The 20,818-nt window shown below is 39.8% G+C and overlaps 1 protein-coding gene across 1 annotated transcript in view; it reads left to right on the forward strand.

The window, feature by feature from the left end:
* SDK1 (sidekick cell adhesion molecule 1) overlaps nucleotides 1-20,818 on the forward strand; it is a 403,349-nt gene that overhangs the window by 257,835 nt on the left and 124,696 nt on the right. Inside the window, exons 8-13 of the mRNA XM_074158262.1 lie at nucleotides 2,283-2,366; nucleotides 7,159-7,353; nucleotides 8,577-8,693; nucleotides 9,651-9,818; nucleotides 11,905-12,007; nucleotides 13,106-13,282. Of these exons, the coding sequence (XP_074014363.1) occupies nucleotides 2,283-2,366; nucleotides 7,159-7,353; nucleotides 8,577-8,693; nucleotides 9,651-9,818; nucleotides 11,905-12,007; nucleotides 13,106-13,282 (844 nt within the window). The remainder of the gene's footprint in view (nucleotides 1-2,282; nucleotides 2,367-7,158; nucleotides 7,354-8,576; nucleotides 8,694-9,650; nucleotides 9,819-11,904; nucleotides 12,008-13,105; nucleotides 13,283-20,818) is intronic.

The following is a 20,818-nucleotide window of genomic DNA, read 5'->3' on the forward strand; positions in this document are numbered from 1 at the left end:
ACTGCAGGCCCACGCTGCAGATAAATCTGCAAATTTATCACTGGGGTGCGAATGTGTTGCTGACCTAGGAGAAAGTTCGAGAGCTGGCAGATGAAGGTTGCCAAGTTTAGAAATTGGCCTGTTAAGGTCAGAGAGCCTTAAAAAAAAAAAAAGGAGGGTGGAACACGTGCAGCCAGGAACTCGCTAAAAGGAGGAAAATACACTTGAACCTTATTGATTGAAAAGGTATCCATAAAAGAAGCCCAAAGTTGGAAGGGAATGTCTGGATGCGGGGTATGTGTCTGGATTCTGTCTTGATCCTGCGCTGCTTTGGCCGCCTTTCCCTTTTGCCTTGCCTCACAATCGAATTAAATTGCCATAGAATGAAAGATCCAGATTTTCTTTTGAGAGATGGACAGATGGACGCTTGCCCGTGTGTCCCCAGACGGATACGTAGATAAGTAAGGACATGAGGCTAGAAGTTTGGAAATTAAAAACATAACATTCTGAAAAGTGGAGAGCAAGGAAAACATCAGACAAGGCTTGGAGGACGCTGTGAGAAGAAAGAGTGTGCACAGAGTTAAAACATGGACTTAGATGAATTGCAGAGGACTCAGCAACTTAGTTGATCAAACGTGTCAAACACTGTGCCATCAGTGAATTTCAATTAAATGTTCAGCTTTTCAATTTGTTGTTTAGATTAACGCATGAGATCATATGCAATAAATCATAGCTTATTATGCATGTTTATTAATAGCTTTATATTTAGGCAGTGAGGATCAATAATGTTAACACATGTATATTATTAGAATATAATAAATCAGGTAGCTTGTTTTATTGGTTTTGCTGGGTAAATGAGTATTCCAGGCTATTTTGCAACCTCACCTCCTCTGCACAGGATTTTGAAGACTAATATTGATTGACTTTATTTGGAATGAATACAGAATTGTAATATCCATTGGTGCTCAAATGAGACCCCAGTTCTGTACACTCAAGCAAGTATTTTGTTATAGTTAGTGGGAAGGAGTGCTGGGAATGGGGGGTTTGCATTCTAATCTGGTGCTTACTGATGTGTACCTGCTGGCATGGCATGTCATCCCTGAGAAATGATAGCAATGCTTGCTATACTACAGGCGGTAGCAGGAGAAATAAGATTTTGCAGGATAAAATTATGTGATTTTGGTTTTATTTATGAAAATATTAATGCCCCATCAATAATACAAACCACACGCCTGGTTTTCAGACATGTTTGGTGGAGAGATTTGAGAGGTCAGCTCAGATGACCTTGGATCTTGTTGTAGCTTACTACATTTTTTGTCAAACACCCTCGATTTCCTTAAAATGAAAATACAACTAACTTGTTCTCACGAGCTACTTAAATTGTCTTTTCTGTATTTTCTAAAACTTACCAGTGACATTGTCTATGCGACAATAGAACTCTAGTTATAATCAAATAAAACGCTTCTAAAAACAGTACTCGGATGATAATTGCATTGAACAGACTATGACAGTTTTTAGTTACCGTGATAATTACTGCAACCTTAATGCCTGTGGGACTTTGACATGATGCTCTTCAATTTTATGCTGCATAGAAGAAAGAGTTACATGACAGCATACTCTCCAATTTCTGGAATCTTGTCTTTGTTTAATTAAACGTCTAATATCTTTTCTTTAGTCCTAATGATAAAGTGTGGATTTTTATGATTATTACTATAACTTCAATTAAAGCATTAAATCTGTTTGCTTTCAAGAAATAAAACAGTTGGGAAGAATTTGTTTTAATTATGCTGCACTTATCCTCTGATGTCAGTGCTCCGACATGCTATGGCACTTTATTTGACATGCTTCATGCCTTCACGAGGTGGAATTTAGTTTAGATACTGAAGCAAACTATCCTATAAAATGCTACGTTGTAAATATAAACCTTTATAAACCTCTCGGGAGAGCCCTTCTGAACGAAGAATTAAAATGTTCCATGATTCAGACCTATAAAATGAAAAGTAGCCCCAGTTCTGAGTATTAATTTGCAGTGCACACCCCTAAATCTTGCCTTACATTGGCTTGACTCTTTGGAATTCATGCTCAGCATAGCAAAAAAAAAAAATTTTGGCTTTTTTATGATGCTTTTACTACCAAAGAAAGTACCTCCAAATAGAGGCAAACTTAGACAAACTAGTCCGTAACACACTGTATTAAATACAGTGTGTGTGGAGGCTTTAGGTGGTGAATATCTTTAAATCAACACCTGTTTTTCATTTGGCTGTGGCTTTGTTCACTTTTCTTTCTTTTCCCCCCTTCTAAAGAACCGCCATATTTTACGGCTGAGCCCGAGGGCGTGATCTTGGCTGAAGTGGAGAAAGACGTGGACATCCTGTGCCAGGCGATGGGTGAGTGTGCAGACATGTTCCCACTTGGATGGGTGATACCTGCATATCCTGCGCTGGAGAAAGCATCTTATATCAACTTTTGAATGGTTTGAGGCCTCTACATTATTGCTGATTATCACAGATTCCAGGTGCAAGAGAGAGGGATGCCCTTTGGCCCCTGGAAAATTGGGCAGTCCTTGTAGTTTAATTTAGTTTAGACATGGATAATTTAGTTTAGACATAAATAACGTTGGGCAGGGCAACTCCTGCTCCTTTCCCCCCTGGTACCCTGCCTTTGCTTCAGAGTTGTCGCTATAAAACAGACATTAGTGTCTTGAGCCAGAAAATTAGCGGAGGTGAAAGTATGGTTATGGAGCCCATCATTTGCAATGCAAACAGTCGATATTTTCAACAATTCAAATGTCCTTTTTTCTAAGAATTATGGAACTTTTATACTAAACAGAAATGCCAGTAATTCTGACATTTAAGTGTAGTTAAGAATTCTGCAGGAGGGCTATTATTGGCAGGCATTTTAATATCATAAAAGGCTTCAAATGGCTAGAATTCCACCTAAACCAGAATGGTTTTAAGGTTTAGTTCCAGAGAAATAGAAGCACCGCCTCTTTTAGCACTCCAGTAAGATAGGAGGCCTCAAAGACTTGTGACTAGAGCAGGTTTGTCTGTGTCACTGAATCGCTAAGTGACTTTGGCAAGAGGCTGAACTTTTTGTTGTCTCGCTTTGCCTGATGCTGAGTTTAACAAGCAAGACATATAAAAATGCCGTGAGATCCTTAGGTAAATGTACACAATCTTGATTAAAAAAATACCCAAACCTCACTAATAGCTTGTTTCGATGGGTTCTTTCTCCAGATCCAATATCCAGAGCCAATAAAGATGTTCTTTATTGCATGATTATATTATTTCCACTATGATTTAGGCATTTTTTAATGCTCTATGTAGGGAAGAGTCAATACTGCCTTTCTAGAAGAAAGCTTTGCCAATGTCTTAGTGCACTAAGCAAGCATGGGTGTAAGGGTGATCTGGTTGAAATATTTTGAAAAATGTTTCAATACTACACAACTATTTGATGAATCTCTGGACTAGATCACTGTCACTGAAAAAACCTATCTCTGCCTCAAATGTCCTTCATGTGCTACAAAAAAAACCCCAAACCTGGAGGAATCGGGGAGAGAAGAAGTTGACTTGTAACTCTTCCTTCTACCCTAACTCTTCCTTTGAGAATTTGAGCTCCAAAGGGGGTTAATAGGGCACTGAGAGCCATTCTCAGTTGATGAGGTCTTATTGGAGATGTGGGAACCCTTACTAGACAAAAGTATTTATTTCTGCTGAACTATTCCAGCGCACGTCTGATTTGCTGATGAGTGTGGTGCAGGAGCATGGAAACCTGTCTTCATGTGGATTGTTTTTGAGTATCTATAACACAGACTTACAAGGGGCAGGTACTAGTATTAAACACAGGGGAGTTTTGATCTGTTATTACACAAATCTGGCAATTGCCAGCATTTAAAGAGGGTAAATGAAGGTTGCTGTCTCCCAGCTCCGAGCTGCAAGCGAGAATAAAGCACTGGGGGAACTGCAAAGCTGCCCTGTGCCTTCCCTACAAATAGGAAGACAGATTGTATTTCTCCCAGCCCCATAAAGTCCTCTGCACAAAGCCATTTTGCCAAGTCTTGGTGCACTTTGAATGCGTGAGAGACAGATTAATTTCACAGTATAAGCAGAGATTAACTGTAAATAAAATTGCAACTTGCACAGACCAGCTTTATACTTCCCCGTAATGGAGTTTCAGTGTATCAGACTGCGCAGTAACCATGCTCTGCTGTATATCTTTCAGCAGTTGCTGATGCTGCCTGCATTTTCAATGGCTTTCTTTTAAATGCTTTTTCTTATTTGCTTATAGAAAGTTTAGAGCTGCAGGCAGCAGTGGTGGTGTCTGGGGAGTGCAGTTAATTGGACTTTAGTTCTACCTGTTTAGACAAGTAGATGGAAAGATGCTTTTGGGATTCCCCAGTAGCCCACTGGGATCTAGAGAAGGCTATAAAAAATAAATAACAAAAATGACACAGTGGATATTTTGAGTCTTTTATCCAGGTTCTTAAGTAAGTTAAATTTGGCAAAGAGTCAAGCATCTGTTCCACAGATGGGGAAACTGAGCCTCGGATTGCATAAATTATTTGCCCAAGGTCACAGAGAAAGTGGCAAAGCCAGAACCAGTCTCAGTTTCCTGCCTTCCCTTCTCCTCCATAGCATTAGACCAATTTGTCTGTGAAAAATGAATAGCGCTGTATACGTGCTGAGAAATAAGCTTATTTTATTTATTATTACTAGTCTTTTCGGTCACTCTGTAATCTCTCAAAGAGTAAAGTGCTCTTGCTACTGCTTGGAAAGGTACAGTCCAAAAGGTCTGTAAAGTGTTCTCTTCTGTTCATAATTTTTTCGACAGAAGTGTTTAGAGACGAAAAGGAGCAAAATTCCATTTGGGGGGTGTGGGGAGAGGAAAGGCTGTGGGGTAGGAGAGGCGGAAAAGAAAGGAAGCTGGCTTTAACCATTTTTATAGCCAAAGAGGTAGCAAAATGATAAAAGAAACTGTGTACAACTTGGAAGACAAATCTCTCTGGAAAGATCACTAAAGCCCAAATGAATGCTGCTGACAGGCATCGGAGTGCTTAGATAAGATCCTATTATTCAGACTCATAACTTTGAGTAGGGGAAGATATCCGTAACCGAAATGTAGAAAAATAGAGATGGTAATATTCAGTTCGTCAGCTGAGTTGGTGATAGGAAGGTGTATCTCTCAGTGATTATAGGATTAGAAGGTTTGCTAATACTGTTAGTAGAATGGGATTTATGGAATGACACCAGTGTTAAAGGTTTGAGTGTACTGAATGCAGGAATTCATTATTGCCGAGGTGCCTATCAAGTCTAATGTGTGGGAAAATGGAGTTGCTATTATTTAAACTTGAAATCATTTCCAGGCTTCTCAGCATCAGGAGGACTATTCCATTTTGCATCATCTGTTTCTTCATTACTCAGTGATAATTTGTATTTGCCCAGGAGGATTTTCGGGAGATGAATAACACTCTCACCGAGAATTCTGAACATTGAAATTTACGCTAATTCTGTATATGGGCTGTTGTATGAAATTTAAATTATGCCTATTGCAAGCTGCTGCACTACGTCTATTCTCTATCAGACAATGCACTCTACATAGTGGATTTCCTTCCTGAGATGATTACCTTCTAGATTACGAGTACATTTTACTTTATCAGCAGAACAAAAGCATCAGAGGTGATTGTAGGAAATGATACATGTTTATAAATGTAACAGCAGCAATTGAATGTTGTTTTTCAATTCTTCCATGCGTTGTTTGTACATTCTTTCCAGGAGTTAATATAGCTTTTGTCTGTATAAAAAGAATAAGTACACTGAGAGAAGATACGAATGGAAGTATAATACAATAGTATTTAACTTCAGGATTTTTAAAATCATAATGACAACAATTTAGATCTTCCCATAGCGCTTTCACTCTGAGAACCTTAAGTTATTGCCAACACTGCAATGAAATTCATTGTCTGCAGATGCTCAGTTCATCAGTGACATCCCTTAACGCTTCTGTGATACCCTGCTTTTCTCTAGTTGGGCAAATTTCACTCATCCATGGTTTTAAGTCCGTAGTTCCTTGCCTTGTTAGAAGGGAATGTGAAGCTCTGAGGTTTTAAGTGATATGTGTTTAAAAATAGCTACCGATTATGAAAATGCCATGTTTGGGGCTTAAACCATCTTGATGCCCTTGTGATCCTGTGATTATCCAATCACATAATAAAATACCTGCTTCACTTCGGATCCCTGCACAGGACCCTCAGCGTTTGATCGGTTAGGGATTTCTGGGATGTAAAGATAAAACGTTGTCTGATATGAGGAGTGGGATGGGAACATCTGTGTATGACTCTTCTAGGCCCCTGACATCTCTCAAAGAAAAGAGAATCCTATGCTATATGTATATACTAAATTTACTGCCACTTCATCCCAGCTGACTGGGATATGACTGCAGCAAAAATATGTGTGAAATAACTGTGTCAGGGGCTGTAGAACATGCACATGAAAGAAAACAGGAATAAATGGGACTGTAAGTTATATCTAGGGTAGGATTTTTATTTCTCCTAATGTCTGCATTTTTCAAATAACAGGTGAAGCTTGAGAATGAATAAAAATAATAATAATTTAAGCTATTCCATTGTTGGCAACATGTTTTTTGTACTTCAGCTCAAACAAAGCTGCCAAATTAGGACTTGAATACAGCATGTAAGCACTTCATTTTTTATTTTTTTTTAATGTGTAATTTGCCATTTCCTTTTTATTTTGACATCTTAGCTACAGTAGCAGAGAAGAATCTTATTTGGGATGGAAGAGTCTTATAGACTTGCTGCATTGCCACACTGCTGCTGTTTAAGTAGCATGATTCTGGCTTTCAACATGAAATTGCTGTAAATCTTATTTTGTAGTAGCATGAAATATGATTGGGTGAAGAAAGTAATTTGATAACATGTTTTCTCAACATTCCTCCTTTCACTGTTTGCTGGTTTTATTCCCACGTGTTCTGCAGTGTATTATTACTATTGATAATGTAAGATGCAGCCTCCGTTTATCAAGAGCAGCTTGTAAAAATATAAATAATTGGAGAAGAAGGATGGGAAACCGGGGATATGACCATAACAGTGCTGGGTATTTTCAATACCTAAGACATGTTTTGCAAAGATTAATAGTGAAATTATGTTTTTTTTATTTTTAATAGGTGTTCCCATTCCCACCCTGGTCTGGTATAAGGACTCTGTTCCCCTCAGCAAACTGGAAAATCCCCGCTACAAAGTGCTACTGAGCGGTGGGCTGCAGATCCGCGCGCTGCGTCCCGAGGACGCTGGAATCTTCCAGTGTTTTGCCAGTAATAAAGCTGGGGAGATACAGACCTACACCTACCTGGATGTGACGAGTGAGTAAGGAGCTGTGATACGAGATCGATGAGTCGTCCTGTCATTTCTTTAGGTTACCCGACATCCATCACATTTCTCCACCGCCCTGTGCTTGTTCAGTTCCACTCACAGAACCTTGATTTTCATCAAGTGTAGCTGCCCTGGCTGTAAGGAACCCCAAAATGCCCTCTGTTGCCCAAACACAATCTGCTGAAGCCTGTAGAAAAACTTTCTGTGACTTTAGGGGATTGAGGTGAACTCTCCTATTTCATGCTACAAAAGGAGAATTTAGTGAAAAGAAAAAAAAAAAGGAAGGTTAATTGTGAAGTAATTTTATCTTTCCTTTATACTTAAATAATTTAGTTCTACTCTAATTTAATTCTGTTCTGAATTTGAGCTACTGCTTCATGATTGTGCATGGCATCATTTCATCTGCCTTTTGTCTACAACTATATTTAGTAGGGGAAAGAATGAAAGTTCAAGTTAAATGTATTTTTTTTTTTTGGCTAAAAGGTCTGATTAAATGGTTTTGTTAATGAAGTACACTCTTCTCTATGGAAGAATTACAAATCCTAGTAGTCTCTTTTAAAAGCAATTATTAACAGGCATTTCTGTAATAGTTTAACTCCTCTTCAGGAAGCTGATTTTTAGCTGAAGAGCAGTTTACACATACTGACCAGAATTCCTACTGGCCTCAGAAAATAGATAAGCCCCAGTTTAAGATATATCTAGGAAACTGCAGGAAAAAAAAATGTAATAAGATGCATCTCGGGGAAAATAAGAGAGAAGGAAACTTGGGAAATGTCTTGGATGAGACTCAGGTTCTAAATTCTTTTGGCTGACATTTAAGTTTCAAAGTTAGTGCCTTTCTCTAGTTGCTTTTCATCTTAAAGAACTCTGTTATGAAGATGAAAGAAAATAGTTTTGTTTATCTAAATTTCTCAACTTCCCCCCAAACACTCATTTTGAGCTTTATCTTCCTTTTTCTGTAAGCCATCTTACTTGTACATGTATAAGCACTGATAGATTTTTATTTTCCATGTAGGTAATAAACTGAATTAGACAATTCCTAAGAGATGAATAACGAAAGGTTACAGTCACTGCTGAAAGGTTTTCATGTATTATTGTCATGTCCTTCTCCATGATCAGCTCTATAAAAGTGGATGTAAAGTAGTCTATGATAATAGGTAAAGGATCTTTCTGGTAGTTGATGCACTGAGTTTTTTAAATTTTTTGATTCTAGACATCAAACCAGCATTTATCCAGCCTCCAGAGGATACCACTGTCACAGAAGGGATGACCGCAGTGCTAACCTGTGAAGTGTCAGGAGCTCCAAAACCTGCCATCTCATGGAAGAAAGGTAGCTGTGGAAAAGCTGTAATCCACGTTTTCTTGTCCGTTCCTATTACTGAGATTCTGTCGATCCATTGAGGGTGTATTTCTTAATTTCTCTGGTTCTGTGAGCAGAGGGTTCGTTGTGGGTTGTTGTGAGCCAGTGGCCTGGCTGGGATGTAATAGTCTTTTGGAAGAACCAGAATCTGGAGGCTGACCTGCTGGAGAGCAGCTCTGGGGAAAAAGACCTAGGAGTCCTGGTGGACAACAGGATGACCTTGAGCCAATGATGTGCCCTTGTGGCCAAGAAGGCCAGTGGCATCCTGGGGTGCATCAGGAAGAGTGTGACCAGCAGGTCAAGAGAAGTTATTCTCCCCCTCTGCTCTGCCCTGGTGAGGCCCTATCTGGAGTGCTGTGTCCAGTTCTGGGCTCCCCAGTTCAAGAAGGACAGGGAACTGCTGGAGAGGGTACAGCAGAGGGCTACAAAGATGATGAGGGGCCTGGAGCATCTCTCTGATGAGGAAAGGCTGAGGGACTTGGGTCTTTTTTAGTCCGCAGAAGAGAAGCCTGAGGGGGGATCTGATCAATGCCTATAAATACTTAAAGGGTGGGTGTCAGGAGGATGGGACCAGTCTTTTTTCAGTGGTGCCCAGTGACAGGACAAGAGGTAACAGGCACAAACTTGAACATAAGAAGTTCCATCTAAACATGAGGAGGAACTTCTTTCCTTTGAAGGTGGCAGAGCCCTGGAAGAGGCTGCCCAGAGAGGTGGTGGAGTCTTCTTCTCTGGAGACATTCCAAACCCTCCTGGACACGTTCCTGTGCAACCTGCTCTGGGTGGACCTGCTTTGGCAGGGGGGTTGGACTAGATGATCTCCAGAGGTCCCTTCCAACCCCATGCAATTCTGTGATTCTGTAATTGCTGTGCTTAATCCGTGTGGTCTACGTGACTCTAATCACACTGGTTTTCTCTTCTGTGTTTCAGGAAACCAGATCTTAGCCAGTGGCTCAGTCCAGATTCCTCGGTTCATTCTTCTCGAATCTGGAGGGCTCCAGATAACACCTGTTTTCCTTCAGGATGCCGGCAATTACACTTGCTGTGCAGTCAACTCTGAAGGAGCTCTGAATGCTTTTGTGATGCTGACAGTGTGGAGTAAGGATAATGCTTTGTTTCAAGTCTAACTTTAATCAAGTAATAATCAGTTTTTGTTGTATGCTCAGGAAGTTTTCAGAAGTAATTATGCTTTCCTAGTTAATAGAGGTACTTGTATGATTTAATAGGAATAATGTATCTATTTTAGGAAACGTCTCACAAATACCCTTTTTGTTTGTATAATTATGCCTGTAAACTTTTATATTTTGTGAAAGGAAGTGTATTTAAATAGAGGTTCAATCACAATTACAATTTTACTTGGGTTTTGCCTTGGCGAACCTGGCATTGCGAATCAGAGCTTTTAACTTGTAGATTTGGATATCTGCAGTTGGTTCCTGCCTGCGGGAGTCTGCAGGCGGCACAGACCAGCCCACGCTGTTGCCAAGGGTGAGGCCACAGTTACACTGGAGGTGATTTTCCTCATACCTTTGTATTTCTTTGTGGCCCTGGGCACTGTTGGAAGCCAAAACCAAAGTAGAGCAGACTTCAGCTCGTCTGTCATGCTACAGATTGGCACGGCACAGGGCAACCCATGAAATGATTTTGTCCTTCACCATTTGCCCTTGATCTCTATTTTTTTTATTTCTTCTATTGGCGAAGAGAGTCTGATCCAACAGATTCACTTCTGTTACTCCTAAGTGAGTTAAATTTAAGTGTGACTTGTTTTTTGCTACTTAAAGTAGGAACTAACGATCTCTGAGCTGGTACTAAAAATAATTAAAAGCAGGGAAGATGATGATGATAAATTAGGGAAGTGTTGTGGCCCTCTCTCCTCTCCTCTACTTGAAGCACTGATTATGCTGCTGATGTGTGGTGCATATATGACATTTGTTATTCCCAAAACTGTGCAAGTTAAATCAGCAACATTTTTCCTTCTGAACTTGGGAATACCTGAAAACAATACTGGTAGTAAATGTGAAGTACTTGTGTCATATCACCATCATATTTACATCTTACTGACAATATGGAGTTGGTATACATATACATATCAGGATGTTGTAAACCGAATGATATCCAGGTGTATGGACCAAGTAAAGGAGATCCTTCCTGTTAATTCTCAAAGGCATGCTTCTTATATGTATTAAAGATAGTTCCTGTTCATCGTACTGCATTCAAGGGGGAAAAGAAAAGTGAATATAACCTAATATTTGTATAGCAACAGCACCATTATCAAGCTAGAAGACATACATATGTACATCAGGAATAATGCTAAAAAAAATTCCAAGCTATTAGAGTTAGCTTTTGATTTTGCTGATGATTCCTTCTTGTGCATGTGTGAGATATCTCAGTAGATGCTGAGTATCTCTGTAGGGATTTGGGACTGATTAACATTATCCACATATCTTCTATACTCATCCTTGTTGTCTATCTGCTTCAGCTGATGCTATCTGCTGCTGCTGCTGTGTGTTAAGCATAATAGAGATCTTTCACACCAGATCTGGTTGCTGTAGTTACAGCAATTATTGTGTTCTGGGTCTCCAGGAGGTGCTTGAATAAAGATGTTTTGAAACATTTCAGTAAACAGCATATCTTTCTTATACAGAAAACTCAGACTACCAGAAGCTCCTCCTCCTGTAACCTCTTTCCTAGACTTGATGAGATTGTCAGGCACCATTTAAGTTTTCCTCTTTCTGGATATTTTTCTAGTGTATTCTTCTTTGCTCAGATTTTCTTTGTTTTTGTTTTCCCTGCTCCAAACAGTGTGAATTGTTTCCTGACTCAATGTATGTTTGGATTCATTCATAATGCATTACAAACATACGTGCTGCCTTACAACTTCAGGGAGTTGCCGTAGATGTTACCATGAGCCAAGCAAGAGTTAGTACAGCTTTAGCACTCTTCCTACTCAGATCACTGCCGACTTGGACTCGTGCCCTCTGCTGCCTCTGCTTCTCTGCACCCCACAGCATAACCACCTCTTCTTGACACAATGACCTGCGAGGGAGGGGAGCCTTCACAGCAAAGACTTGAAGAGGAATGGCCCGCTTGCTTTGAATGACAAATGTTCAGTTGCCTGCACTCTGAGTGAATAACCCAAGTCAAAATGCTGTAATTTCACCTGAACTGTGGCTTGTGTTCCTTTCAGATCGCACGTTCATTGTTCACCCTCCTGAGGACAGCACTGTGATCAAAGGAACCACAGCCACTCTGCGGTGTGAAGCAACTCATGATCCTAGAATTTCAATCAGGTTGGTGGTGTCAGTTCTTGTTTGTGTGGTTTATCCCAGCTTAATTTTGTAAGCTATATGAATAGCATTAGGTGAAAAGTTTCAGGACCCCAGATTTTAACACCAGCCCCCTGATTACTGCATTATAAGGTTGTACACCGTATCATTAATCATATAAATCCCATCTTCCATTTCAGCCTTATGTATTATTTACAATGAGCTATGTTCCACTTCATGACTTCAATATAGCCTTCCATGATTTTACTGTCAAGGTTAATACACTATCAATAAAACCAACTTGTCAGAAGCTGATACTTAATGAGAGTAAAAGCTGAAGAGAAGGAGTAGGCTTTCAGAAGTGTTTATGTTGGGGCGCTTGAAAGCAACATAAGAGATGCCCATGTTCTTGGAAGCAACTCAATAACTAGGGGCTATATTCTATTTTAACTGCGTAAAGGAAAACAGAGTTTGTCTGAAATATTAAAATTTGTACTAGAGCATTTAGAGGAAGCTCACCATTTTAAAATAAATTTACCATGAAAATTTATGTAGTCTGAAAACAACAGAAATGAAAGAAAATGCACGGAACAGCTTGGAGGCAGCTGGAAGGGTGAACTGCAGAAAGAACTTTGGAAAGTGAAATACGGGTGTAAAAGTTTCAGGTGAAGATACTCAATTGTAAGACCATGGGCTTATACAAATCTCTGACATGTTTGTATGTGCGTGTTTTAATGGATGAGCTCTAGTAAACCTTGTCACAGCGGTTTAAGATGTTGGTGATTATGGCCAACACCTCAACTGTTGACTTCAGAGTATGATGTTCTAGTTTAAAATGCTGGAAAAGGTTGAATTTAGAACTTGAACATAAGTACTTCACCTTTTCCATGTAAAATATATAGCATTTTTTATAAAATATAGTAACTTGGATGAAATTACATTTCTCATTCTGATCACTGATCAAAAAATAAAATTTGTAAAAAGCACTCTTCCTGAAAGTAACTGTAGGGGCCTGTATTTTTAACGTGTGATTACAGAAGCTGGTATCTTACAGCACAGTTCAGATATATCTATTTTGAAGTTCTTGTGAGTAATTATTAACTGAAATATTGTAATACTCAGGTATGTTTGGAAGAAGGACAGTGTTGTAATAAATCCATCCAGCAGTTCCAGGATCACAGTAGAGAAAGATGGGACCCTCCTCATCAGCCAGACATGGTCAGGGGACATTGGCGACTATACCTGTGAGGTCATTTCTTTTGGAGGAAACGACTCCAGAATGGCTCGACTAGAAGTGATGTGAGTGTTCCATCTTAAATATATACAGTGCTTGGTTTCAGATACCCTGGGGCATTTTTGTAGCATCTCATTCTGGGGAGCCTGTAAGTTTGTGTTTTGGTGTGTTTTTTTGGGGGGGGAAATTAAACCTGGCTCATTCCTAATTAAATTGCTTTGAAATGTCCTCCCTTTTGCATGCTGCCACACTGCTTGGACTTCCAAGTAACTGAAGCCTTGGAAGTTACTTCCAAGTAACTGCATGTCTCTGAATCACCATGTGTATGTGTCCATCTGGTTGGACGATTGAGCACAAGGGATGAGGATTAAGAGGTTATAGTCCACCTGAAGCCAGTAACAAGTGGACTGCCCCAGGGGAATCTAATTGGACACGTTCTGCTCAGCATTATTGGTGATCTGAAGGAGGTGTTGGAGTGCACACTCATCAGGTTTGCAGGTGGCACAAAATGGGTGAGGGACAGTTGAGATACGTTTGAGGGTAGGGCAACCATTCAGAGGGACTTAGGCCAAGAAATGGACCAACCTTATGAAATTCAAGATGAACAAATGCAAGATCTGCATCTGGGGAGGAATAACCTTTGGCAGGAAGGTAGACTGGGCACTTCTGGCTGGGAGCAGTTCTGCTGGAAAGAACCTGGGCATCTTGGTAGACAGCAGCTGAACGTGAGCCAGCTGTGTGCCCTGGCAACAAAAAAGGCCAACGGCATTCTGGGCTGTGTTAACAAGAGCATGGTATATTGATGGACGTGATTACCTCCTTTTATTTGACACTTATGAATCTACATCTGGAATACTGTCTCCAGTTTTCAAGACCAGACTGGTTAAACTGGTCTGATCTCATGGCTGACCCTGCTTTGAGCAGTTTGGACCAGAGACCTCCTTAGGTCCCTTCCAGCCTGAATCCTTCTGTTATCTCAGGCTGTAGGGCTTTTCCATCAAGCCCAGGTGCTGAGCTGTGATGCCAAGGTTATAGGAAAATATTTTCCTCCCTTTAGTACTTTTTCTTTGTTAAACATATATCAGAATAGCTGGTCCCTGGACAGGTATTGCTTACTCTTCCATTCTCTTTATACATAGTTTTTCAGGGGAAAACTATTTTTATGTATGCCTTTCTTTATTCCTAAGGATCTTTAAACATTTTCTTGTTTTTATTTTTAAAGTGCAGTTCAGTTCTGAAAAAAGGATTATAAAAATGTCATTACGGGGTTCCATATATTCTATTTCTGTCATTCCACTGGGGTGAAGTGCACTTCCATTTTATTTTTATCACTAAAAGCAACGACTGTGGTTTTGGTACATGTGTGGAGCAGATCAAATGAATAAGAAGGTAATGTTTTATGTAGACTTTTTTTTTTTTGAGTAGTGCTACATACTTTAATTTAACTAAAATTGCATCTGTTTCTGCTGGTCATGCCTGATGTCTCTGAGAAGATGGCAACTTCTGCTGTTGGCAGTGTAATGAGTTCACCTCCGAGGTTTGCTATGCAGAGGGCTGTTTGATACAGCGTTATTCTGACAGTGCCAAGGCTAGATCAGATGCCCATTTTGAGCGGTCATACATTCTTTCTCTAATTAAGAACTCCTCAGCTCTCCTCCCGGAGTGCATTTTACTGCTGGTTTGAATCCAAGAGCAGAAGACAATTCAAAATATATTGCTACTATATAACCATACTTGCTTTTCTCTGAGGCAGTTTTGAATGGAGGGCAGAAAATTATGGAGTAAAGACTGAAAAGCATGTTAAAACCTGGACCTCCAAGCAAAGCTATAAATATGTGCTAAAATCTTCAGCAGTCTGACCATTTCTTCATCCTTAATAGCAAAAAATGGCCTGTGCAACCCAGTACAGCACTGGAGATGTATTTACTTGCAGTTCCCCATTGACCATTGAGGAAGAGTTTTATATTCCATAAAACTCAGGCTAGAAGGTAGCTGGGAGAGGCACATATCATGTGCAATGCTGAGGCTGCCTTTCTTGCACCCCAGCTTGTTCCAGTTGGTTTGGCTAGCTCTCCATGCACTGGGGCTGGATCCTGTATCTCCGCTTCCTCCAGTGTTCTGTTGCTGATGGTCTATAACCTGTTTTTCCTGGAGGAATTAAAGAAATAGATCAGACCCACTGTTTTAGAGGACTTCAGTAACTGATAAGTCACCCAATCATACCTTGAATTGTGACGTTTTATTTCAAAGTAGTGCTGCAGGTAGTGCAATAATACCAAAAAACATTGCGTTCCTTTGCAGCTTTCATCATTATCATTTGGCTCAATGGCACAAATGTGTGAGAAATAGAGATACATGATACAACGGAAGTGAAATGAAGAAGAAAATGTGTGGAAAGGAAATGTCTGAAGTAAAGCTTAAATTAAATTCTAGCTCATATAAGAATGACAGATCTATAACATTCCCTGTTCTCCCAGATAATTCTCTTGTGCAGAACATTAACAAACAGGGCATGTACATTCCCATTGATGAGCACTTACACTTCAGTGCCTTGAGTAGCACTAATGTCAGACAAATGTTCAAAGGAGGCCTCTCAACCAATTATAGACTGGAGCAGTCTACCAACGGATAATACCACAGCCTACCCAGCTTTGTCTGACAACTCCAATTGTCTCACCACCTCTTTTCCCCCAGGAACCAGTGTGTCCCTCCTCTACCTCTAGGCATGTCAAGAGAAATTTCCAAAGGCACAAATAAGTTTGTTACTGATTTCTATTCAAACTGATTCAATTCAAAACCATTAACCTTCAGGGTGACCTTCAGTTATTTAATTTCTGAGTGGACTGATTTTCTAATCTGTGAAAAGAAGGGAAGAAAACTTTTTCTTCCTTTGTTCTTCCCTTTTGGAAGACAGGCTTGGGGCAAAAGGTACTGTTTCTTGCTAAAAGAACATATACTGATAGAACAGTGTCGTATACGTTGGTGGTGCAAGCAGGATGGATCATTTTTCTCAGCATGTCTATGAAGAAATAAAATATTTGAAAAGGAAAGCCAGAAAACTAATGAAGAACTTGCTAAAGTGCAGCCAAAGGTTACCTTGCTCATCAATTTTGCACTGATGGTACTTGGGCACAGAAACTAATTGCTAGTCAAGATACTCTATTCATTCATTTGTCTTCCCTCTAAATGTGTTTATTCTTCATGTACATCACTTGATTTGATTTGCACGAGGTAAAACATTTGCGAGTGATGTTTCTCTTCTGCAAGAAATAGATTTTAATTTTTTACTTACCTTTTTTTTTCCCTAGCAGAGCTTCTCGACTGCAAATACAGAAACATTTGCAGATCTTTTGATGAGGAGCTTGTGCTTCTCTTGCATTCCTCCAAGCCATAGGATTTGATCCTGAAAATAATTGTGTGTTATGAAACATTCCAGCTTCATTTAGCTTACTTTTATAGTCCTGTAAATACTGTACAAAATGAAATACGTATAGAGGAAAACCAGCTTGTTCCTAAAGCTGCATAAGCTGAATTATCACTTACCTGATGGGAAACTGTGCTGATTCCAGCTCAAAGTATCCTGAGGGTTCTCAGTGTATATAAAATATGCAGAATTACTACTGTCTATGCCTGATGATACCTGCTGCTCAATATCAGCCTGTCTGCAGTCCATACTAAAAAATCTCTTTGTTGTATGAATGTGACTGAAAAGTATGGTAATGCTGCATTGTTGGAAAATCAAAGCCCTGTACAAGTCTCTGTTATGTCACAACATATAGTAAAATCTTTTAGGCTCTTTCTCTACGCAAAAATATAGGGAGGACAATGTAATACAAAAATAGACAATTTATTCCTGGCAGCAAGTTCATCGTCTTTCAGTTCTCTTTAACCAGAGAGAGAACTATTATTGTTCTGTCTTCTTCAAATGCAGGAAAGGGGAGCTAACCACTTATAATAAAACCCAGTGGGTTGCCAAGAATGCACAGTATTGCCTTTGTCAATCATTTATACATGAATTTTGATACCCTTTTTACTAGAGTATTTCTAATTGCTGCTACTTCAAATTTCTTTCCAATGTAGCCCATAAAAAATTGCTAAAAATAGAATCAGTAAGACCAATGCAGAGGAACAAATCAAAATGATGTCTCATTGCAAATGCATCTTCATATGGATCCCATATCCCTCTCTTCCGATAGCCCATCTCTTTTCCTTTCTGCAGGGAGTGAAAACAGGAGGGATGTCAAACTTTAAAATATATTATTCCTTCTTCACTAAAAAGAAAGCTTCTATTTATTTTTCTAAGCTCTCTATTGAGATGTCATCCTTGAAGTAAGGTTCACTGCTTAGTCTAAATGCACTTGATACTCAAAAGAGAAATACCACTCGGAAATACAATTACGTCTGTTCAGCATTGAAGATATAGCAGAAGTGTAGGTAGTTTTAGCAAAAAAAAAAGCATAAAATTCAAAAGCCTTTCCCAAGTCATTTGTAGATTTGAGCTTGTGGTGACCATGAAAATGAAATGGGAAATAAATCTGCCAGCTCTAGGACTTGGCAAGCCTTTAATTTCAAAAGTCCACCTTGTTGTAGGCCTGCAAGAGACTAAAAGCCTCAAAATTAATGGATGCCTTGTAAGAATCCTCCCTATGTTTAGAAATTGGAGAACGTTCTTTTGCAAGAGAAACTGGAAAGTCCTGAGCAACAGATGACATGTTTCTTCATTTAAAACATCATAATTTTTTTCTGAACAAAGCTGAGTGCTTTGTTAGGCTTCCTGCCTCGACTTCTTACCCCGTTATCGAGTCTAGCAGATGAACCACCTGCTCCCGAGTAAAACTTGTGTGGTGGACCTGATTTAGGAAATCATTTATGAAATAGGAGCGGGGCTTTTTATAAACTGTCAAGAAAACTTGTTTAATCTCCCTTGCCTTTTTAGTAATCCCCTCTTCAGTCACAGTCTCTCTAATTACCTGCTGTTGGACCATTTTTCTCAGAAATCTCTCCAAACCGTGTCTGGTTTATTTCCCTCAGCAAATAGTCTGCTTTTAGCTAATTTTATAAAACACTCTATGTGTTTGCTGAGTGAATTTTTCAGCTGCCCTCTGGCAGTGATGAGCTGACTCAAAACATTAGGGTTTCTGTTCTGAACATGTATCATCTGCAACTAGCTAATATTTCTCTCCTAGATTGTCACAATGACTTCATGTTCTTTTCTTGCAAAGCCACTATTTTAATTGCTTTGTCAGAGTTCCCTGAGGTCACCTTAGTGGCTATGCCATTAACCCTGGGCTTAATCTATCAATTACAGATTTAAAAGTGTCCGTATATGTATTTTGCTATCATACAAAATAAGTTATGGAAAACTTGCCTCCATGCAACTCTTCAGCATTGGTGGAGTGAAGTCTTAAGATATCCTATACTGAGAAACCTTCAGATGTTTCCGGTTTAGGGCTTTAGTGAACAAAAGAAAGATAATAATGCTGGAATTAAACTTCCAGTGTCCGATCAAGGGCTGTTCTGTGCCCTGCGTGTTATTGTCCTAAACCTCATCCACTTTCTTGTTGTATCAGAAGTTGAGCAGTTCTAGTCTGAGGTTCTTCTCATCCTGAAGAAGGGTTGAAATTACCATTCCCTGCAATGATTTCGTGGATGTTAGCAGCAAGGAAAAGTAATTCTCTTAAAGGAAAAAAAAAAGCAGCAATGATCTCTTTTAGGAACGTGAATATTCATGATGGTGGTACAAGTCTCATTTATCATCCCTTCCACACAGCATGTGGTAGCAAATGGGAAGGAGACAAAGTGTAAGTGCTTGCTAAAGTAGGAGTTACTATTTATTAATCTCTGCTTTTGTATACTACAAAGAGAGAAGAACACTTCTGTGCTGAAATGTCTTTGTAGTTTTAAATATTTATTTCTGTCCAGGTGTGTTGCTTAGGCACTTGTTATGTTTGCCTTGAGGGATTTAAATCTGTAAGCAGCATCTGTTGCTGTTCGGTGTGGACACATATGGCTAAAGAATATGATATTAGTGGAGGTGGGTGCACTGTATGGCTGCTGCAGCTCACGCGACTCAGTCTCTGAACAGAAAGTGCCTGTTTCCTTCCCACTGCTGACTGATTACCATTTTGTGTCAATCTGAGAGAATAATGAACTAAACACAAACCCTAAGGAAAAAAAACCCCACGTTTAAATTCAGTTTGTGCTGTAAAAAACATGGAAAAAGGAATGTGCCCTCTCCTCCAAAAGTCTTCTGAGACTTGTACCCTAAGAAAGAGACTGAGCTGTAGAGTCTTTCTTAGTCATGTAGCCCCTGTCCTCAAATGAGCTGTTAATTCAGCCCATCTGACTGTATGGGGAAACAAGATTAACTAGTAAATGCACACCCTGAAAATATCTTTAATCTATTCCAAGAGTTTTTATTTAGTTCTTAGAAAAGGAGTTACGTGGGGATGTTTGCTGTGAGCTGCCCCTCAGCCATCCCTGTGTGAGCATCGTCTTCTGGGAGAAGCTGGAGCCACAGCCCGGCTCTGAGCTCTTCCCCACGGGGCCTGGTGACAATGAAGCGGGGACTGGGACTTCCGTGAGCCATGTCACAACAAGAGGTTTCACTCCCTTTCCTTCAGTAATTCCCTTTGCCAGCTTAATCACAAAAAACACTTTACCAGCCAGCTTGCTTAGGACATGATGATAAATTGTAGTGGAGGCTTAAAGTTTATTATAATTTAATGTTTCATTCAAAATTAAGTAGCACACTCTTGTAGTCCCTGGGTAAGTGGCCGTATCTTAAACCCCCACTCCACATGTTTCAAACCATCAGATTCTGCCATTTTCTCCTGCGGGCCGGCTGCCCTCCTACTTTGTTTCCAGGTCCCTTTCTTCCCTAAATTTGTTCGTCCAAAATTTTGCAGTGCTCTGTTCAAAATCTGCTTCTGTTGGGCCCATGCACGCTCTTTCCTGTGCCTGATGTTCCTTCTAGCCCAAAGTGACCATGTTTTAGCTCTCCGTGTATCTGAAGGCTGGAGCTGGTTGCTGCGTGCCCAGAGTTCAGTGAGAAGGTAGCCAACCTACACCCCTCGTAATCAAGGCATCTTCAGTGAGTGATTTAATGAAGTTAAGATCTGAATCACACCCTGAGGTGTCACACTCATGTATACTACAGAAAGAGCCTGGGGTGACCCTGCTGCTAATTTGATTAGGCGTTTAAAGTCAAAGGAGACAAGGCAAGACTCAAAGTCTCAGGTTTAGCTTTAGGAGGCATCAACCATTCCAGCGCAGGTGAGTGTCTTCCACTTGTGTTCTGTCATTATCTGTGTGGGGTTTTTGCTGCTCTTTGGCTCTTCCAGCAACCTTTTTTTTTTTTTTCCCTCTCTAAGTCCACAGCGTGTAGCCATCATAAACACGTAAACAAAAGCATACGCAGTTTTAACAGAAAAATAATAAATCTATTGTCTGGCTCTCCATATGTTCCTCAATCTTCCAGTAGAAACCCAAATCCAGGACATATTTATTGTTCTGGCTTAGAGCCAGAGTCTGTATTTACTTTTGTAAGTGGCTAAGGAGCTGTGGTTTTTAAATAACTGTAAGCCTTCAGTAGCACGATA

Source organism: Numenius arquata, chromosome 14, assembly GCF_964106895.1.
Source record: "Numenius arquata chromosome 14, bNumArq3.hap1.1, whole genome shotgun sequence".
Lineage (NCBI taxonomy): Eukaryota > Metazoa > Chordata > Aves > Charadriiformes > Scolopacidae > Numenius > Numenius arquata.